This window comes from Pristis pectinata, chromosome 33, assembly GCF_009764475.1.
Source record: "Pristis pectinata isolate sPriPec2 chromosome 33, sPriPec2.1.pri, whole genome shotgun sequence".
NCBI classification, from domain to species: Eukaryota; Metazoa; Chordata; class Chondrichthyes; order Rhinopristiformes; family Pristidae; genus Pristis; species Pristis pectinata.
The window spans coordinates 1,902,134-1,921,727 of record NC_067437.1 but is presented as its reverse complement, the minus strand read 5'-3'; the positions used below and the strand labels follow the sequence as shown (position 1 = coordinate 1,921,727).

The window sequence follows — 19,594 nt, the reverse complement described above, 5'->3', positions numbered from 1 at the left end:
TAATATACCAGCTGTTCCTTATTACTAATGCAACAGTAAATCGGGTCATATTTTCACCACTGTCTGTGGCAGTTTGCTTTGTGTGGTTTAGAACATAGCACAGTACAGCACTGGACAGGCCATTCAGCCCACGATGTTGTGCCGATCTTGATGCCAATTTATACTAAATGTCCTCCTCCTGTGTACCATCCACATCCCTTCATTCCCTTCATATTCATGTGTCTATCTAAAAGCCTCTTAACCTCCACCAAACCGCCTGCTCCCACTACCACCCCTGGTGACCCATTCCAGGCACCAACCACTCTCTGCATAATAAACTTGTCCCTCATGTTGCCTTTAAACTTCCCCCCTCTAACCTTAAAAGCACATCCTCTGGTGTTTGACGTTTCTACCCTGGGGAACAGATTCTGACTGTTTACCCTATCTATGCCTCACATAATGTTAAAAACCTCTATCAGGTCTCCCCTCAGCCTCCGACGCTCTCAGAACAACCCAAGTTTGTCCAATCTGTCCTTATAGCTCAGCTCCTACCCTCTAATCCAGGCAGCATCCTGGTGAACCTCTTCTGCACCCTTTCCAGTCTCCACATCCTTCCTATAATGGGGCAACCAGAACTGCACACAATACTCTGTGCAGTCTGACTAAAGTTTTATACAGCTGCAGCATGACTTCCTTACTCTTGTACTCAACACCCTGACCAATGAAGACAACCACGCCGTACGCCTTCTTTACCACCTTATCCACTTGTGTAGCCACTTTCAGTGAACTATGGACCTGGACCTCAAGATCCCTCTGTACTTCAGTGCTATTATGGGCCTGCCATTAACTGTATACTTTCTCCTTTCATTTGACCTCCCAAAGTGCAACACCTCACACTTACCCAGATTAAACTCCATCTGCCACTTCTCTGCCCGTATCTGTAACTGACCTATATCCGGCTGTGTTCTCTGATAGTCCTTTACACTGCCCACGACTCCACCAACCTTAGTGTCATCTGCAAGCTTGCTAATCCACCCGTCTACCTTTTCATCCAAGTCATCGATATATATCACAAACAACAGAGGTCCCAGCACCGATCCTTGCGGAACACCACTGGTCACGGACCTCCAGCCAGAATAACAGCCTTCCACCCCCACTCTCTGTCTTCTACGGGCAAACCAGTTCCGAATCCAAACTTGCAAATCACCCTAGATCCTATGCATTTTTATCTTCTGAATCAACCTACCATGAGGGACCTTGTGAAATGCCTTGCTGAAGTCCATGTAGATAACATTCACTGCCTTACCCTCATCAAGCTCCTTCGTCACCTCCTCAAAAAACTCAATCAAGTTTGTAAGACATGACCTGCCCTGCACAAAGCCGTGCTGACTGTCCCTAAGCAGGCCATGCCTTTACAAATGTGCATAAATCCTATCCCTCAGTATCCTCTCCAATAGCTTCCCTACCACTGACATGAGGCTCACCGGCCTATAATTACCTAGATTATCGCTATTTCCCTTCTTGAACAAAGGCACAACATTTGCTACTCTCCAGTCCTCTGGGACCTCGCCTGTTGCTAGTGAGGACACATTGTCAAAGCCCCAGCAATCTCCTCACTTGCTTTTTTCAATACTCTGGGATATATCCCATCAGGCCCTGGGGACTTGTGCTTTTCAGAAGACCCAGCACTACCTCCTCCTTAATCTCAGAATGTCCCAGCACATTAGCAAGCCCCACTCTGTTTTCCCTGTCCTCTAATTTCTTCTCCTTGGTAAATATCGACACAAAATACCCATTTAGTACCTCAGCCATGTGCTCTGACTCCAAGCACAAATTCCCTCCTTTATCCTCGAGTGGACCTACCCTCTCCTTAGTTATCCTCATTTTCCTAATATAACATTTAGTTGGCACGGTCCTCAAATTACAACACTTGTTGCAGCACATGGTTAGCACTTGGTTAGGCCACACAAGGAGTATTGTGTGCAGTTCTGGTCGCCCCGTTATAGGAAGGTTGTGGAGGCTTTGGAGAGGGTGTAGAGGAGGTTCACCAGGATGCTGCCTGTATTAAAGGGCATGTGCTATGAGGAGAGGTTGGACAAACTTGGGTTTTTTTCTCTCGAGCAGCAGAGGCTGAGGAGAGACCTGATAGAAGTTTATAAGAGGCATAGGTAGATAGACAGGGAGTATCTTTTTCCCAGGGTTGAAATGTCAAGTACTAGAGGACATGCATTTAAGGTGACGGGGGTAAGATCAAAGGAGATGTGCGGGGCAAGTTTTTTTACTCAGAGAGTGGTTGGTGCCTGGAATGCACTGCCAGGGGTGGTGGTGGAGGCAGATACGACGGAGGCGTTTAAGAGGCTCTTAGACCGACAAATGAATGTGCAGGGAACGGAGGGATACGGACATTGTGTAGGCAGAAGGGACTAGTTCAGTTAGACATTTAATTACTAGTTTAATTAGTTTGGCACAACATTGTGGGCCGAAGGGCCTGTTCCTGTGCTGTACTGTTCTATGTTCTTAAAGGATGTTAATGTATTGGAAGCAGTTCAGAGAAGGCTCGAGAGACTGAGATCTGGGAGGGGCAGGCTGAGAGATTGGACAGTCTAGGCTTGTATCTGCTGGAGTTGGGTGGCGGGGGGGGTGGGGGTGGAAACAATTGAAACATATAAAATGTTGAAGGGTTTTAACAGGATGGATGTGAAGAAGATGTTTCCTGTTGTGGGAGAATTGCGAATTAAGGGTCACTGAAGGGCCTTCGAGAACATACCGAGTCTTCCCAAACCAGAAGCCCTGGGTGAACCAGGAGACTCGCAGTCTGCTGCGGGCGAGATCTGTGGCGTTCAAGACCGGCGATCCGGAACCCTACAGGCTATCTGAGAGCAAAAAGGCAATTCCGTGTGAAGTTACACACAATCGGACGCACGACAGCTGTGGCAGGGTCTGCATGCCATTACTTCCCATAAGGCAAAATCTAACAGCATAAATGGCAGTGATGCTGCATTCCCCAATGAGCTCAACACCTTTTATGCACGCTTTGAAAGGGCGAATAACACTACACCTGTGTGAATCCCCACAGCATCCGGCAACCCTGTGATCTCTGTCTGGGAGGCCGACATCAGAACATCCTTCAAGAGGGTGAACTCTCACAAGGTGTCAGGCCCCAATGGTGTACCTGGCAGGGTACTGAAAACCTGTGCCAACCAACTGGCTGGAGTGCTCAAGGACATCTTCAACCTCTCACTGCTGCAGTCAGAGGTTCCCACCTGCTTCAAAAGGGCAGCAATCATACCGGTGCCCAAGAAGAGCAGAGTGAGCTGCCTCAACGACTATCGCCCAGTAGCACTCACATCTACTGTGATGAAGCGCTTTGAGAGGTTGGTCATGGCTAGAATGAACTCCTGCCTGAGCAAGGACCTGGACCTGCGGCAGTTCGCTTACCGCCACAACAGGTCTACAGCGGACGCAATCTCACTGTCTCTCCACTCAGCTTTGGAGCACCTAGACAACAGCACTACATACGTCAGGCTGCTGTTCATCGATTACAGCTCGGCGTTCAACACCATCATCCCCTCGGTACTAATCAACAAGCTTCAAAACCTGGGCCTCTGCACCTCCCTCTGCAACTGGATCCTCGACTTCCTTATCGGGAGACCACAGTTAGTGCGGATCGTAGTAACATCTCCTCCTCGCTGACAATCAACACAGGCACACCTCAAGGATGCGTGCTTAGCCCACTGCTCTACTCTCTCTACACTCATGACTGTATGGCTAGGCACAGCTCAAACACTATCTGTAAATTCACCGATGACACCATTGTTGGTAGAATCTCAGATAGCGATGAGGAGGTGTACAGGAGTGAGATAGAGTTGAGTGGTGTTGCAACAACAACCCCGCACTTTACGTCAGCAAGACCAGAGAACTGATTGTAGACTTCAGGAAGGGGAAGTCGGGAGAACACACACCAGTCCTCATTGAGGGGTCAGCAGTGGAAAGGGTGAGCAGCTTCAAGTTCCTGGGCATCAACATCTCAAAGGATCTATCCTGGGCCCAACACACTGATGCAATCACGAAGAAGGCACGCCTGCAGCTCTACTTCATTAAGGGTTTGAGGAGATTGGGTATGTGACCAAAGACTCTTGCGAATTTCTACAGATATACGGTGGAGAACATTCTGACTGGCTGCATCACCGCCTGGTACAGAGGCTCCAATGTGCAGGATCAAAAGAGGCTGTAGAGGGTCGTAGACTCAGCCAGCTCCATCATGGGCACAACTCTCCCTACCATCGAGGACATCTTCAAGAGGCGGTGCCTCAAGAAGGCGGCATCCATCATTAAGGACCCTCACCATCCGGGACACACCCTCTTCTCATTACTACCATCACGGAGGAGGTACAGGAGCCTGAAGACCCACACTCAATGTTTTAGAAACAGCTTCTTCCCCTCCACCATCAGATTTCTGAATGGTCCATGAACCCATGAACACCACCTCGTTATTCCTCTTTTGCACTATTTATTTATTTTTGTAACTTACAGTAATTTTTGTCTTGCACTGTACTGCTGCCGCAAAACAAGAAACTTCACGACATATGTCAGTGATAATAAACCTGACTCTGTTCAAAAGTAAAAGGTCACCCATTCAGAACAAAGATGATGCAAAATTTCATCTCTGAAAGAGTGGCGATTCTTTGGAACCTTCATTCTCAAGGGATGGTGGAAGGAGAACGTTTGGATATTTTTAAGGCTGAGGTAGATAGATAAATGATAGAGGAGAGAGTGAAGGGTTACTGGGGATGAGTTACAATCAAAGAAGATTTTGGAGATTAACTGCAGTGCATTTTGAAAGTGGATTTGTATCTCACTGTAGTCACAGGGCGCTGTTGGTGGAGAAAGTGCAAGTTTGGAGTGGCTGATGGTCTGAATCAAATAGCCTATCACCTCCCAGACTGTCACTACTCCCACCCTTCCCTCCTCCATCTGCCTATCACCTGGATTCTCCTATCACCTGCCACCCCTTCCCTTCACTCTTTTATACTGGCCGCCTCCCCTCTACTCTTTGAGTCCAGATGAAGGGCCTCAACCTGAAACGTTGACTGTCCATTTCCCTCCACAGATGCTGCTCGACCCACTGAGTTTGTTTTTTGCTCCAGATTCCAGCATCTGCAGTCTCTTGTGTCTCCATCGTAATCAAATAACCACTGGATAGGGCACGAGAGTCAGAGAGCTATACAGCATGGAAACAGGCCTTCAGCCCGACTTGTCCATGCTGACCATGATGCCCCATCCAAGCTAGTCCCATTTGCCAGCGTTTGGCCTATATCCCATTAAACCTCTCCTATCCATGTACCTGTCCAGGTGTCTTTTAAATGTTGTTAATGTACCCACCTCACCCACTTCCTCTGGCAGCTTGTTCCATATACATACCACCCTTTGTAGAAAATGTTGCCCCTCAAATTCCTATTAAATCTTTCCCCCTCACCTTAAACCTGTGCCCCCTAGTTCTTGGTTCCCCAACCCTGAGAAAAAGACTGAATGAATTTACCCCATCTATGCCCCTCATGATTTTATACACCTCTATAAGATCACCCCTCAGTCTCCTACACTCCAAGGAATAAAGTCTTAGCCTGTCCCACCTCTCCCTATTACTCTGTCCCTCATTTCCTGGCAACATCCTTGCAAATCTTTTCTGCATTCTTCCTAGTTTAATAAGATCTTTCCTACAGCAGGGAGAACAAAACTGAACACAATACTCCAAGTCCAGCCTCACCAGCATCCTGTACAACCGCACCGTGACCTCCCAACTTCTATACTCAATGCCCTGGCTGATGAAGGCCAGTATGCCAACAGCCTTCTTCACCACCCTGTCTACCTGTCACTCCACTATCAGTGAACCATGTACTTGTACTCCAAGGTCCCTCTGTTCTACAACACTCCCCAGGGCCCTGCTGTTCACTGTGAAAGTGCTACCTTAATCTGACTTTCCAAAATGCAACACCTCACACTTACCCCGAATTAAACTCCATTTGCCATTCCTCGGCCCACTTACCCAGCTGATCAAGATCCCCCTGTAATTTTTGACAACCTTCTTCATTGTCCACTATGCCACCTATTTTAGTGTCATCTGCAAACTTACTAAACATAGTCTGTACATTTTTACATTAATTTAATTTAAAGAGTATAGCTCTGCCTTTACAAAGCTTTGATAAACCTCCACAGCACCTCAGGTGTTCCCTACCCCAGGTTAAACCTTGTCTCTCCCAGACTCACAACCTCCACCACCAAAAGGGACAGGACAGCAGATCCCAACCCCTGCCAGCTTCCCTCCAACACTTGCACCATCCTGACTTGGAAATAAACTGCTCTTCATTTGTCATCGCCGAGTCTGAATCCCCCTCTCCAACAGTACTGTGGGAGCACCTTCACCAGAAGGACTATAGTGGTTCAAGAAGGTGGCTCACTGCCACCCCCTCATGGGCAAATAGGTATGGGCCATAAATGCTGGTCTTGCCATCAAAGTCCAGATCCCGAAAATGAGTAAAGAGAACTTTCTGCTGCTGTTCTCGAGGATGCAATTATGTTTGAAACATGCAAGGTCCGGAGGGGCAGGACAGGGTAGACATTGAGATGTTTCCACAAGCAGGAGAATCTTGAACAAGGGGACATGGCTACAAGATTAGGGGACGGTCATTTAGAACTGTGGTGTGTAGGAGCTTCTCACAGAGGGGGTGAGCCTCAGGGATTCTCTGCCCCAGAGGGTTCTGGAGGTTGGATCATGGAGGGTGGATACATTTTTGAAAGATCAGGGAATTGGGGGCCATGGGGAGGAGATAGCACAGAAGAAGAGTTGAGGCCAGCATAGATCAGCCGTGAACATAGTGAATGGTGAGACAGGCTTGAGGGGCCGAGTGGCCTAATCCTGCCCCTACTTTCTTATGTTCTTATGTCCTACATGGTCCAGCCTATACGTGACTCCAGACCCACCAATGTAGATGAATGAAGAGACCTAAGAGGCCCCTCACTTTCCACCACCACCTGCTCTGGGCCAACAAGCCGTGGACATCAGACGCTGACCTCGTCAGCAATGCCCTCCTGTGAGAGACTGGAAACCTCCAGCCTCAGCCACGCAAGGAGCAGGGAGATCTACAAAACCTCCTCCAGCACTAAATCCCCGGCACCCTGCACTGGAGACAGCCCTGAGAGACGGTATAGACTCAATGGGCCAAATGGCATAAGGACGTAAGAGTTCTTTTTCCCTTTCTGATAACTATCCACATTGGATGTTGTTCAAGCCTTTCACAAAGATCTACCATCAACAGATCCCTGAAGACTCCTGCCCCTCACCTCTTCTACCTTCTCTCCTCAGCTTCCTGGAATGTTTACAATGGGAGGAATCGGCAGGCAGAATGTATGTGAATACCAAACTGGTGTCTGCTGCGTGAACCACCACAGGGCTTTGCAAAATCAGATCTCCGATTCCCGCTTACACATTGTGATTGACCCACTGTCTACGAGCAACAAAGTGCTGGAGGAACTCAGCGGGTCAGGCAGCATCTGCGGAGGGAAATGGACAGTTGATATTTCAGGTCGAGACCCTTCATCTGGGCTGGAAAGACAGAGGGGAGATAAGTCAGTATAAAGAGGTGAAGGGAAGGGGTGAAGCAAGAGCTGGCAGGTGATGGGTGGATCCAGGTGAGGGGGGTGGTAGGCAGATGGAGGAGGGGAGGGTGGGAACAGCGACAGAGGCCAGGAGGTGCGAGGTGGAGGCGACAGAGGGCTGCAGATGGTGGGATCTGATAGGAGAGGGAGGTGGAGCTTGGAATAAAGAGAGGGAGGTGGGAACAGTGGGGGAGGGGATCCAGTGGGAGGGGTGTGTGGGTGACGGGCAGATGGAGCGGGTGGAGGAGGGGAAAGAAGCAGGGTGACGGGGGGGCTGGGGTGGGTGCGGGAGGAACGGGATAACTGAGGCCTTGTATAGTTGTGGAAAGACTTTTGCAGGTCCTGGTACAGGGTCTCAACCCAAAACGTCAACTCCACAGATGCTGCCTGACCTGCTGTTCCAGACTCCAGCATCTGTGGTCTCTTGTGTCTTCCTCGCTCTCTTATTCCACTCCCCTTGCAAAGTTCTGACCTGCCCCACTAACTACTTGCTGTACCCGCTCATTAATTTATTGCAGTTCGTGTATGACAACCACATCTCTCCGAGCAGCACCAGTCAACAGCTGTCTCCATTCAAAAAAATACTCTGTTCTCCCATTCTGATGTGCGGTCGACAAGTACCACAATTAATTTGCACTCAGCAGGATGCAGCAAGCATCACTGATGACAGAACAGATAACCTGGACCGCTGCAGCTGTCTAATGAATAAACATGGCCAGGGGTACCAAGAGAAGATACTCCTCTTCTTCCGATAATGTCCGAAGTTCTATCACATCCACTCAAGCAGTCAGGAAGGTTCATTGTTCACCTCAGCTGACACATCTGGGATGCCATATTACTTCATACTTTCTTTATGTTATCTAACAACACAAGAAGAGGCCATTCAGCTCACCAACTCTATGCTGGCTCTCAGGGCAATCGCATCCCCCCACATGCCGATCAACTTCTCCCCGATTATCCTGCCTCTCACCCACGCTAGAGACAAATTTCAGCGGCTACTTAACATCCCGCACGTCCTTGGGATGTGAGAGGGAGCTGGAGCCCTGGGGGAATCCCAGCAGGTCACAGAGAGAACGTGCAAACTCCCACACAGACAGTGCCTGAGGTCGGGATCGAACCTAGGTTTCTGGAGCCATGAGGCAGAAACACTACCCGCTGTCCCACTGTGCTTCCCCCCCCCACCCACCCATACCGTGTCAGATGGGATCTTTGTGGCCCACTCTCTGGAGTGGGTCTTGCACCCATGACTTCTGCCTCAGAGGCAAGAGTACAACCACTCAGCTGCCACATTCTAAGCCACGAGCCCAACACCCGGTGGGACTGGAGCTGCATTCACTGTCCTCCAACAACAACCTCTCTCAGAATCACCAATGACTGCCCCCTAGTATACTGGAGTGCTGCTGAGCCACTTCACCCAAAGCCTCCAACAGTATGCTACCTATGAAGTCAAAGGAAAGAGAGGCAGATGTCTCCTTCACCCCCACGAGATTCAATAAAACCACAGCTGACTCACTCTCTTTCCTGCCTCTTCCCCTTCCACTGATCTCAGGTGTAAATACTCACACCCACAATGCTCAGGTGATATAGAATTCATCAAACCTCCTGAAGATATTTCTCTCCAATCCTAAAGCAGCTGACTCTTCATCCTCTGGGTCCAGAATCCGGAACACCAGTTTGTTGTTGAGTGCTGGAGAGAGAGGTGGGCCTCCCATTTCCATGAACCTTGCCCTCTGCCCTCCCACGCTTTGCCCCAGACCTGTATGAGATGGATGGGGATGGATACCAGGGAGATGGACCAAAGGCAGGGTCTTGACCTGAAACGTCAACAATTCCATCCCCCCACTCCCCAACAGATGCTGTTCGACCAGCTGAGTTCCTCCAGCAGATTGTTTGTTATGCAAGATCTGGAGTGGGACAGGGGATGGGCTGTAGTGGCTCTGAAATTTTTAGTTTGACTATTTTTTAATAGAACAGAAGGAGCCATTTGATTGACTTTGGTGAGACTTGGGCAACTGAGTAGATCCCTCAAGAACCGTCACACCTCATTACCCAACCCATCAATGCAGAACCTTGCCCGGACCAAAATCAGTGCCCATATTTTAAGAACAAAGGGGTTTTGCATTACTAAAGGGTAGCCTGTTGTCAATGATCAAAGCGTCTTCTGTTAACAGGGCAACAAATATAATTTGCAAGCAAGGAAGATTTCAATGTTTATGTAGAACAGACCAAAAAAGTTGCCATAATTTTTATCCCAATTTACTTCCGTGGCCTTCTCCCTCTCTGTGGTTGGCCAGTGTTTCCATGGTAACATTTTGTTGGCCAAAATGGCTGACATTTGGAAGTAGGAGGATCTTATGGAGCCAGCAGGAAGCAGCCAGGAGTAATGCCCAGTTAATTCCGAGTAATTTTGCAAGACGTGTCATTGGGACGTGGTCTCTTTGGTGTTCTGATGTACCGGAGGCTCAGGCTTGGAATGGAGGGAATGGAGTGGTGACCAGCGAAAGGTCCAACAATCAAAGGGCATCTTGTGCAGATGGGCTCCAAGAAGGTGAGCTACAACTTCCAAAGCTCATTGATCACATCCTCCATCAGGAATACAACTCCAACCATCTAGTGGTCATGGTCATTCCTCAATGTGGGTTTCGGGGCATTAAGGTTACAATACAACTGACTGGTATCTGCACAAAACCTCCATTCCTTATCTTTGGGTGTGGGACTCAGAGCCAACACATCACAGAAGATAATATGCCACATTTGGCACAAGTTAGGTTCTGCTAGATCTGGGTCTACTTCTTCCCAAGGGTGACGGTGAGGTCCAAGAGCAATGGAGGCCTTGAATTAACATTGCTTGTATTCCCAGGCTAGATACCAACACATCCATTCACCAAGCAGAAACTGAACCCAGCATCTGTCACCAACAATTTCACACCACCTGCATTTGGTCGTGTCGAAACTTTCACCTTGCCATCTTTGGCATCACTGACCTCGAATACATTTTGATTCATGATTTATACCCAAAGCCCCAAACATTAACTCCTTCTGAATATCAAAAGTGAGACCTTTTCACTTGTTGCATCTTTGAAAAATGATGGGTGGACTGTATTGGGGTGGCCCTGTGGCCAACAAACAATGGATCTCTCTGGTCAAGCCACTATCTCTAATTCCCAAGTCCATTGCACCTCTGGTCTCAGCTGATGTTATACAGAAAGAATGCCCTGCTTTTCTAGAACATCCTTCACATCTTTTTCCAGACAAGCCAGGGTGCTGGACCACTAATTCTGTAGCGTCATTGGTTTAACACAGAAAATGTGACAGCCAATTGGCGCACAGCAAACTCCCACAGACGTCGCAACACAATCAGATAATCCACTTAGTTTGGAGATGTTGACCAAAAGGTAAACATCGGGCCAGATAGACACACGGTCTTTCTTCAAAATTGCAAAAACGCATTTGTTGCATTATCTGACAGGGGACTTGGCTCTTCAAAAAGACAGAGACACAAGAGACCGCAGGAACTGTTGCAGGGTCTTGACCTGAAAATGGTTAATTCTTCTCCCTCCATAGATGTTGTTTGACTCGTTGAGTTCCTCCAGCAGATTGTTTTTTGCTCTTCCAAAAGACGTTGCCTTCAGTACTGCACGTGGTCATCAGCTTCGACTCCCTGAAGTGGGCCTTGAACACACAAACTTCGGACTCAAAAGGCCAGAATGCTTTGCATTCAGCCAGAGCTGACACAAACCACTGTCATCCATTCAACATTAGTGAGGTCTAGTATCCTTTCCCAGCGAGCTCTCAGTTTGATTTTTAACCCACTTTCACTGCCACATTTTTAACCAGTCAGCCCCAGAATCGAGATACCCACCTGGGATCTCCAGCCTTGGAATACGGGGAGGGGCCAATGGCCAAGGAGACTTTTCTCGCTTATTGCCAGCTGTCCCAATATCCTTCTTGACTGTCTCACTGGGTCAGTGTGAGGACTGGGCTCACTTGTAGGTTTATTTCCTGTAAAAGTCATAAATGACCAGGTGGGGTTTCTAGGATATCCCACAGTGGTGCAGCCAGGGGAGCTGCTGACCTCTGACGCTGTCCGTGTGAACCTTGCACGTTCTCCCTGTGACCACGAGGATTCCCCCCTCCAGTGCTCCGGTTTCTTCCCACATCCCAAAGACATGTGGGTCAGTAGGTTAATTGGCTGTTGTAAACAGCCCCTCGTGTCTGGGTGAGTGGCAGAATCTGTGGGGGTTTGATGGGAATGTAGAACATAGAACAGTACAGCACAGTACGGGGTGACCTTTATAAACCTATCCCATGATCAATCTAGCCCTTCCCTCCTACACAGCCCATAACCCTCCATTTTTCTTACATCCATGTGCCTACCTAAGAGTCTCTTAAATGTCCCTATTGTATCAGCCTTTACCACCACCCCTGGCAGTGCGTTCCAGGCACCCACCACTCTGTGTAAAGAACCTACCTCGGACATCTCCCCTAAATTTTCCTCCTCTGACCTTAAACTGATGTCCTCTGGTATTGGCCATTGCCAACCTGGGGAAAAGGTGCTGTCCACTCTATCTATGCCCCTCATAATCTTATACACCTCTATCAAGTCTCCTCTGATCCTGCATCACTCCAGAGAAAAGTTCTAGCTCGTTCAACCTTTCCTCATAAGACATGTTCTCTAATCCAGGCAGCATCCTGGTAAATCTCCTCTGTACCCTCCCTAAAGCTTCCACATCCTTCCTATAATGAGGCAACCAGAACTGAACACAATACTCCCAAGTGTGGTCTAACCAGAGTTTCACAGAGCTGCAACATTACCTCATAGCTCTTGAACTCAAACCCCCGACTAATGAACGCCAGCACACCGTATGTCTCCTTAATCGCCTTATGAACGTGCGGCACTTTGAGGGATCTATGGACTTAGACCCCAAGATTCCTCTGTTCCTCCACACTGCTAAGAATCCTGCCATTAACCTTGTACTCCACCTTCAAGTTCGATCTTCCAAAGTGAATCACTTCACGATTTTCTGGATTGAACTCCATCTGCCACTTCTCCGTCCAACTCTGCATCCTGTCTATATCCCATCATAACCTACAACAACCTTCTACACTATCCACAACACCTCCAACCTTTGTGTCATCTGCAAACTTACGAACTCATCCCTTCACATCCTCATCCAAGTCATTTATAAAAATCACGAAGAGCAGGGGTCCCAGAACAGATCCCAGCGGAACACCACTGGTCACCAACCTCCAGGCAGAATACACTCCATCTACCACCACCCTCTGCCTTCTGTGGGCAAGCCAATTCCGAATCCACGCAGCCAAGTCTCCATGGATCCCATGCCTCATGACTTTCTGGATGAGTTGACCATGGGGAACCTTGTCAAACACCTTACTAAAGTTCATATACACCACATCCACCGCTCTACCTTCATCAATTTGTATTGTCACCTCCTTGAAAAACTCAATTAGGCTTGTGAGGCATGACCTGCCCCTCACAAAGCCATGCTGACTATCCCTAATAAGACTATGTTTCTCCAAATGCTCATAAATCCTGTCCCTAAGAATCCTCTCTCCAATAGCTTGCCCACCAGTGACATAATCCCAGGATTATCCCTATTACCTTTCTTGAACAGTGGAACAACATTTGCCATCCTCCAATCCTCCGGCACCACTCCTGTGACCAGGGAGGATGCAAATATCATCGTCAATGCCCCAGCAATCTCCTCCCTCGCCTCCCGTAGTAACCTGGGATATATCCCGTCCAACCCCAGGGACTTATCTATCCTAATGTTTTTCAGAAGCTCCAACACTGCCTCTTTCTCAACCTCGACATGCTCCAGCACATTAGCCTGTTCTACGCTGACCTCACATTCATCAAAGTCCATCTCCCTGGTGAACACTGAAGCAAAGTATTCATTAAGGACCTCCCCTACCTCCTCCGCCTCCAGACACGTTTCCCCCCTTTATCCCTGAGTGGAATAGAATGCTCCCAATAGAGTGACTGCTCCCTTCCTGTTTCTGACTTCCACCCACACTGACTCAGTAGACGATCCCTCCACGACGTCGTCCCTTTCTGCAGGTGTGATACATCTCTGATTAGCAACGTCACTCCCCCCTCTCCGGCCTTTTACCTCCCTCCCTGTCCCTTTTAAAACATCTAAACCCCGGAACATCAAGCAGCCACTCCTGCCCTTGCGACAGCCAAGTTTCTGTAACGGCCCCAACATCATAATTCCATGTACTGATCCGTGCTCTTATTCTTATACCTTTATCACCCTTATTCTTAATACTTCTTGCATTAAAGTAAACACATTCCAATCCATCCAACTGGCTGCATTTATGCCCTACCACTGCCCTATCCTTCTTCACAGTCTCTCTGCAAATTGCATCTACTTTACACCAACTGCTCCATCATCTGACCTAACACTCTGCATCTGTGCAGAGCTGCAGAGTGTCTCCGCACTTTGCGCCCACATGTGGGGAGAATAACATGGGATCAGTGTAAGTGGGCAGACTATGGTCAGCATGGAATTGATGGGCTGAAGGACCTGTTTCCACGCTGCATCTTTCCATCACCATCACAAGCTTTAAGATCACTTTGACTGAAACTTCCACAACAGGTCTCTGTAATCAGTAAACACACAAGGAGAGCAGGATGTCAAATGTGGATCACTTTGAGCCCTCACACAAGATGCTGGAGGAAGTCAGCAGGTCAGGCAGCATCTATGGAGGGAAATGGATAGTTGACGTTTCGGATCAAGACCCTTCATCAGTCCAGATTCCGTGTTGCTCCAAATTCTAGCATCTGCAATCTCTGCGCCTGTTGTCATTTTGAGCCCCAGTTGTTAGCTGGGCAACAAATACTTCAGAAAAGAATCAGTTCTCCAGAGAAAGAATGGTCTCAGACGTGGCCCAAACTAGAAATCACAGCCTCTGGCTGCCTGCGACCAAGTATGCAAACATGACCCACTTAACTCACAGCACACTCGACAGCAACAACCCCGACTGACACAGCACCTGTTAACATGGCAACAATTCCCCAAAGCACCTTCCAGGATCATTCAATTGTTGCCAAGCAGGGGTGAAATTAACTTAAAATTTCTTGCCGGCAGGTTGTGTCACTAACATTGCTGATCTACCCCACCTGTAGCGACTGCATCGGAGACTTGCTTACCGTACCTGCCGACTTCCAGATGCCCATACGGACATGTCAGGTGAGCAAAAGTTTGATCAAAACAGCAAACTGCCACGTACAACAGAACAGGACAGGATCAGGCCCTTCGGCCCACGGAGCCCGTGCTCACCACAATGCCAACTTAAACCAATCCCTTCTAACTTTCTGATGCCAAGCCACACAAGGACATGTTCGGTGAGCAACGGTTTGATCAAAACGATAGTTTGTAAGGACCACATCAAGGTCGGGAGTGGTGGTGTCTAGGGTGAAGTTCCAAAACTTATAGATCTGCAGGGACAGAGCGATTACATTTGGGAATGATTGACTGGCTAGTACGGGAAGATACATTAACCTCAGACAAAGCACAAGCCCAACACCAACCTCAATCAGGAAGTCACCCATTCGCAGTCCTGCTCTCCAGGCCACTCCACCCTCATCCACAGACTCGAGGTACTGAAGTGCGGGGAAGGCCGGGGTGGGAGTGAACTCCTCAATAGGTGTCTGGGCTGTAATGACACACACATCATAGTTCTGTGAGTTGTTCCACCGGGGAAACCTCCGACACTCCTACAGCACTGGGGGAGTGTGTGATGGGGGCAAAGGCGGAGGCGTCAGAGTCAAAGCTGGAAACATCGAGGACAGAGGTCTGGTGAAGAAGATGTCGTGAAAGGCACAGAACTGATATTTACCTCCACAGACACTTCACAGGCTCTTCCTTCCTCTGTTCTTATTTAGGGGAACATATTCTGAGAGGCGTGGAACACTCACCATTCCAAACACCCGGTGCCACAAGTCAGGAAGGGCACGTCAGATTTCATTCCCCCTACACCGTCCCGTCACACACTCCCAGGGCAGGGACAAGGTGAAGCTCCCTCCGCACCGTCCCATCACACACTCCCGGGGTCAGACACAGGGTGAACCTCCCTCCACACCGTCCCATCACACACTCCCGGGGTCAGACACAGAGTGAAGCTCCGTCCACACCATCCCATCACACACTCCCGGGGTCAGACACAGAGTGAAGCTCCCTCTGCATCGTCCCATCACACAGTCCCGGGGCAGAGACAGCATGGGTCAGGCACAGAGTGAAGCTCCCTCTACACCATCCCATCACACACTCCTGGGGTCAGACAGAGTGAAGCTCCCTCCACACTGTCCCATCAAACACTCCCAGGCAGAATCAGCATGGGGTAGGAAGAGTAAAGCTCCCTCTGAATCAAGCACTCTTTACAGCTCCTTTGATGCTGATCCACTGGGATAGGACTCACCTTTGGCTCCCCGAAGCACAAATCCAAATCCTTCACTGTCTTTTTTCTGCAGTAGCACGGTCTTCTCTTTGATGATGTAGTCACTGGGAAAAGAGAACACTGGTGTTACTGCCCTTCCAAAAGCAACGCGCTCTCCTCCACTTTGCCGCTGTGCGCTCCAGACTCACTCCCAGGCTGGGAAATCACAGCCTCTGGCTACCTGCTGGGAAACCCTTTCCCAGGACCCTGCTGAGCACAGTGTGATCTTTGATTGCCAGAGGTCACCAGCCCAATACCCCTTGCCACCTCCACCATCTGCTTTCAGTTGGGTGCTGGGTATTTTTGTGAATTGAGAATACACAAGAAGTGACTTTGGAGATGGATGGAACATCTCTTGCCAATGACCCCAGGGAGTGTGGGCTGGCAGTCATCCAGTGAAACATCAGAGCAAGGGCCTGAACCAACCAGTCGCCCAATCCTCTGTCCTTTTTTAGACTTGCGAAGGTGGTCACACTCGCTCTCCTCACCCTCTTCCCTGAGAAAGGGGAAGGAACTAATGGTCTGGTGAAGCTCAGCATCAACAACAACAACTTGCATTTACATAGCACCCTGCACTCAGTGAGATGTCTCAACGATGCTTCATTAAAACCATTTTAATAGCAAGCTACATAGAGATATTTGGGCAGGTGACCAAGAATTTCGTCAAAGGGTCAAATTTTAAGGAACAACTCAATGTAGAAAGGCAGGGAGGGAATTCCAAAATCTGGGATCCAGGCAGTTGAAGATAACAACACTAATGGGGGAACAATGGTGTTACTTAAGGGATTAATAGACTTCTGGACCAATGATCCAGAGACACACCTCTGAATCTCACCAGGGAAGCTGGGGAATTAAAATCAAATAATTAAACTCGGAAAATAATCGGACAGCCACTCACCATTTTTGTAAAACGTGGCCAGTGGCAGTACAGTTGCCATGAAGAGACAAGATTTGGAACTCGCCCTCTCTTTCCAATCCTAATATGTCTTCACCATCCGTTAGCTCCACAACTCTCTTACTTCCTCCGTCTCCTCTGAACAATCCATCAAAATTAAAAATTCTCCTTGTCATTTTAAGGCACATTTCCACTATTGCCTCTTCATGACACACCCAAACATCGTTCTCCAGTCTCACTCATCACACCAGGGGCAGAAACATGCAAACGTTCCAAAGTTCCCGTGACATTCCTTGCAGTCCTTCCCACATTGTCCAGGCTGATGTAATGACACTTCCATCCCCAATATTATGCAACAGCCACACCTTTCTGCACTTGCTTTTCTTTCCTGCTTCAAAATACTCGACCCCAAGCCTGGCCAACACACGGTAATCACCCTCCATCCAAACCAGTGAAGCTCCCCACAAGGACCTTACTTCCAGTCCGGTTGAGGCACAAATAGATGCCTTCTCCATCACAACTGGCACACGGACCCCACAATGTGAAGTCCTCCCTCCTGCATCAGGTCTCACAGGGTGCACTGATTCTTCAGATCATCCGTCACTGACACATGGCACAGTGAGTGCTCCAGAGATCATTACCGTCAGGCTATCTGCTTCACCTTCCCCTCAACCTCGTGGAACACACCAACCTCCCATGCACACAGAATCTGCAGGCACACAGTCTCCTGTTGTACACACAGTCAATGCGTGAACACAGTCTCTTATTGTACACACAGTCAATTCTGGGACACAGTCTCCTGTTGTACACACAGTCAGTGCTGGGACACAGTCTCCTGTTGTACACACAGTAAGTGCTGGCCATGGTTTCCTGGCGTATTTGCAGTCACCGTTCAGACTATGCAGTTAATCCCTGCGTTATGGCAGCTCAGGTGAAGGAAATGCATCCTTCTGGAATACACAAATCTGGAAGACACTAGTGAGGGACAATGTCATGGGGGGACTTTCAGTACTGGGGTGCACAACTGTGTTGTACATACAGTCGGTCCTCGAACATTCAGTACAGTTATACACATCACCTGTACGGGCAGTCTGAGCCCTGTTGTACACAGTCACTGCTACCCACAGTCAGTGCTTGGACACTCAGTCCTGTTACACAAACTGTCACTGCTCAGACACTCTGACCTGTTGTCCACACGTTCAATGCTGCTTAACACCGTTCTGTTGTACAGACACAGTCATGTCTCAGAAACACAGACTGGGACATAGCATCCAGTTATACCCATCGTACTGCTCAAGTGCTCTGTCCTGTTATTCAAACAGTCAGGGCCAGAACACATGCCCATGTTACAACTGCTGGGATGTACTGTTGCACACAGTCCATGCCTGCTCCTCTTACACACATGGTCACTGTTGGAAATACCAGCCCGTCTTATATACACAGTGCTGATCCCTCAGTCCCTGCTGTATACAGTCAGAATGTAACACTTGGACCCATTATACTGAGTCCTCTCACACATGGGAGTTATTTTTCAGCTTCTTACGTGTTTACAGATCTGTTATACATATGGTATTGGTCAAACTTGCAGTCCCATTAAACACACAGCCATTGCTCAGATGCTCAGTTCTGTTCTATACCGAGTCACCCCTCAGACACCGTGTCCAGTTATAAGCAGTTATGGTACGGAGACCATAAGATATAGGAGCAGAATGAGGCCATTCAGCCCATCGATCTGCTCCACCATTCAATCATGGCTTTTTTTTTCTCAACCCCATTCTCCTGCCTTCTCCCCGTAACCCCTAACCCCCTCACCAATCAAGAACCTGTCAATCTCTGCCTTAAATACACCCAATGACTTGGCCTCCACTGTGGCAACGAATTCCACAGATTCACCGCCCTCTGGCTGAAGAAATTCCTCCTCATCTCAGTTCTAAAGGGACATCCCTTTATTCTGAGTCTGTGCCCTCAGATCCTGGACTCTCCCACTGATGGAAACATCCTCTCCACCTAGACCGTTGTACTGTTGTACACTTGCCTGTTATTCAGACAGAGTTGTGTGATCCACAGTCACTCCTTGAACTCCCTGCCCTGTGACACACTTGTAATGCTGAGACACACATTGTTGTTCTACGCACAGACAGCAGTTGATCGCAGCCCTGTTACATGCACAATCCTCTCTCAGACACTCGGCCCTGTCAAACAGTATCGGTGCTGGCACTGTCAAGCCTGTGACGTCCATCACAATCGCTCAGACAGTTAGTGCAGTTATACAAGCTGTCAGTGCTGAGAACTCACTCCAGTAGACACACACATAGATACACACACACACAGTGCTCAGACTGTGAATGGTGTTATACACACAATCACTGCTTAACACTCAGTCCCGTTGTGAGTGATTGCATTGAAATGTACAAACTACTGGCGGGTATGACAGAGCTGATGTTTCATCTGGCCGGGACAGCTGGAACCAGAGCTCCGAGTCCGAAAATCCAGACGTTGAGGACTGAGATGTCAAGAAATTTCTTCAGACAAAGGGCAGTGAGTCTTTAGCAGGGGATGTGAAGACGCAGTCACTGAGTCGAAGGCAGAGATCGAGAAGTTTTT

The 19,594-nt window shown here is 48.7% G+C and overlaps 1 protein-coding gene across 5 annotated transcripts in view; it reads right to left on the bottom strand.

The window, feature by feature from the left end:
• Positions 1 to 19,594, bottom strand: part of LOC127585488 (SH3 and multiple ankyrin repeat domains protein 1-like) — a 224,065-nt gene that overhangs the window by 37,019 nt on the left and 167,452 nt on the right. For all 5 annotated transcript variants that reach the window (XM_052042976.1, XM_052042975.1, XM_052042977.1 and 2 more), the window contains 2 exons: positions 16,078 to 16,160; positions 15,191 to 15,315 (listed from right to left, as the gene is read on the bottom strand). In XM_052042976.1, the coding sequence (XP_051898936.1) occupies positions 15,191 to 15,315; positions 16,078 to 16,160 (208 nt within the window). The remainder of the gene's footprint in view (positions 1 to 15,190; positions 15,316 to 16,077; positions 16,161 to 19,594) is intronic.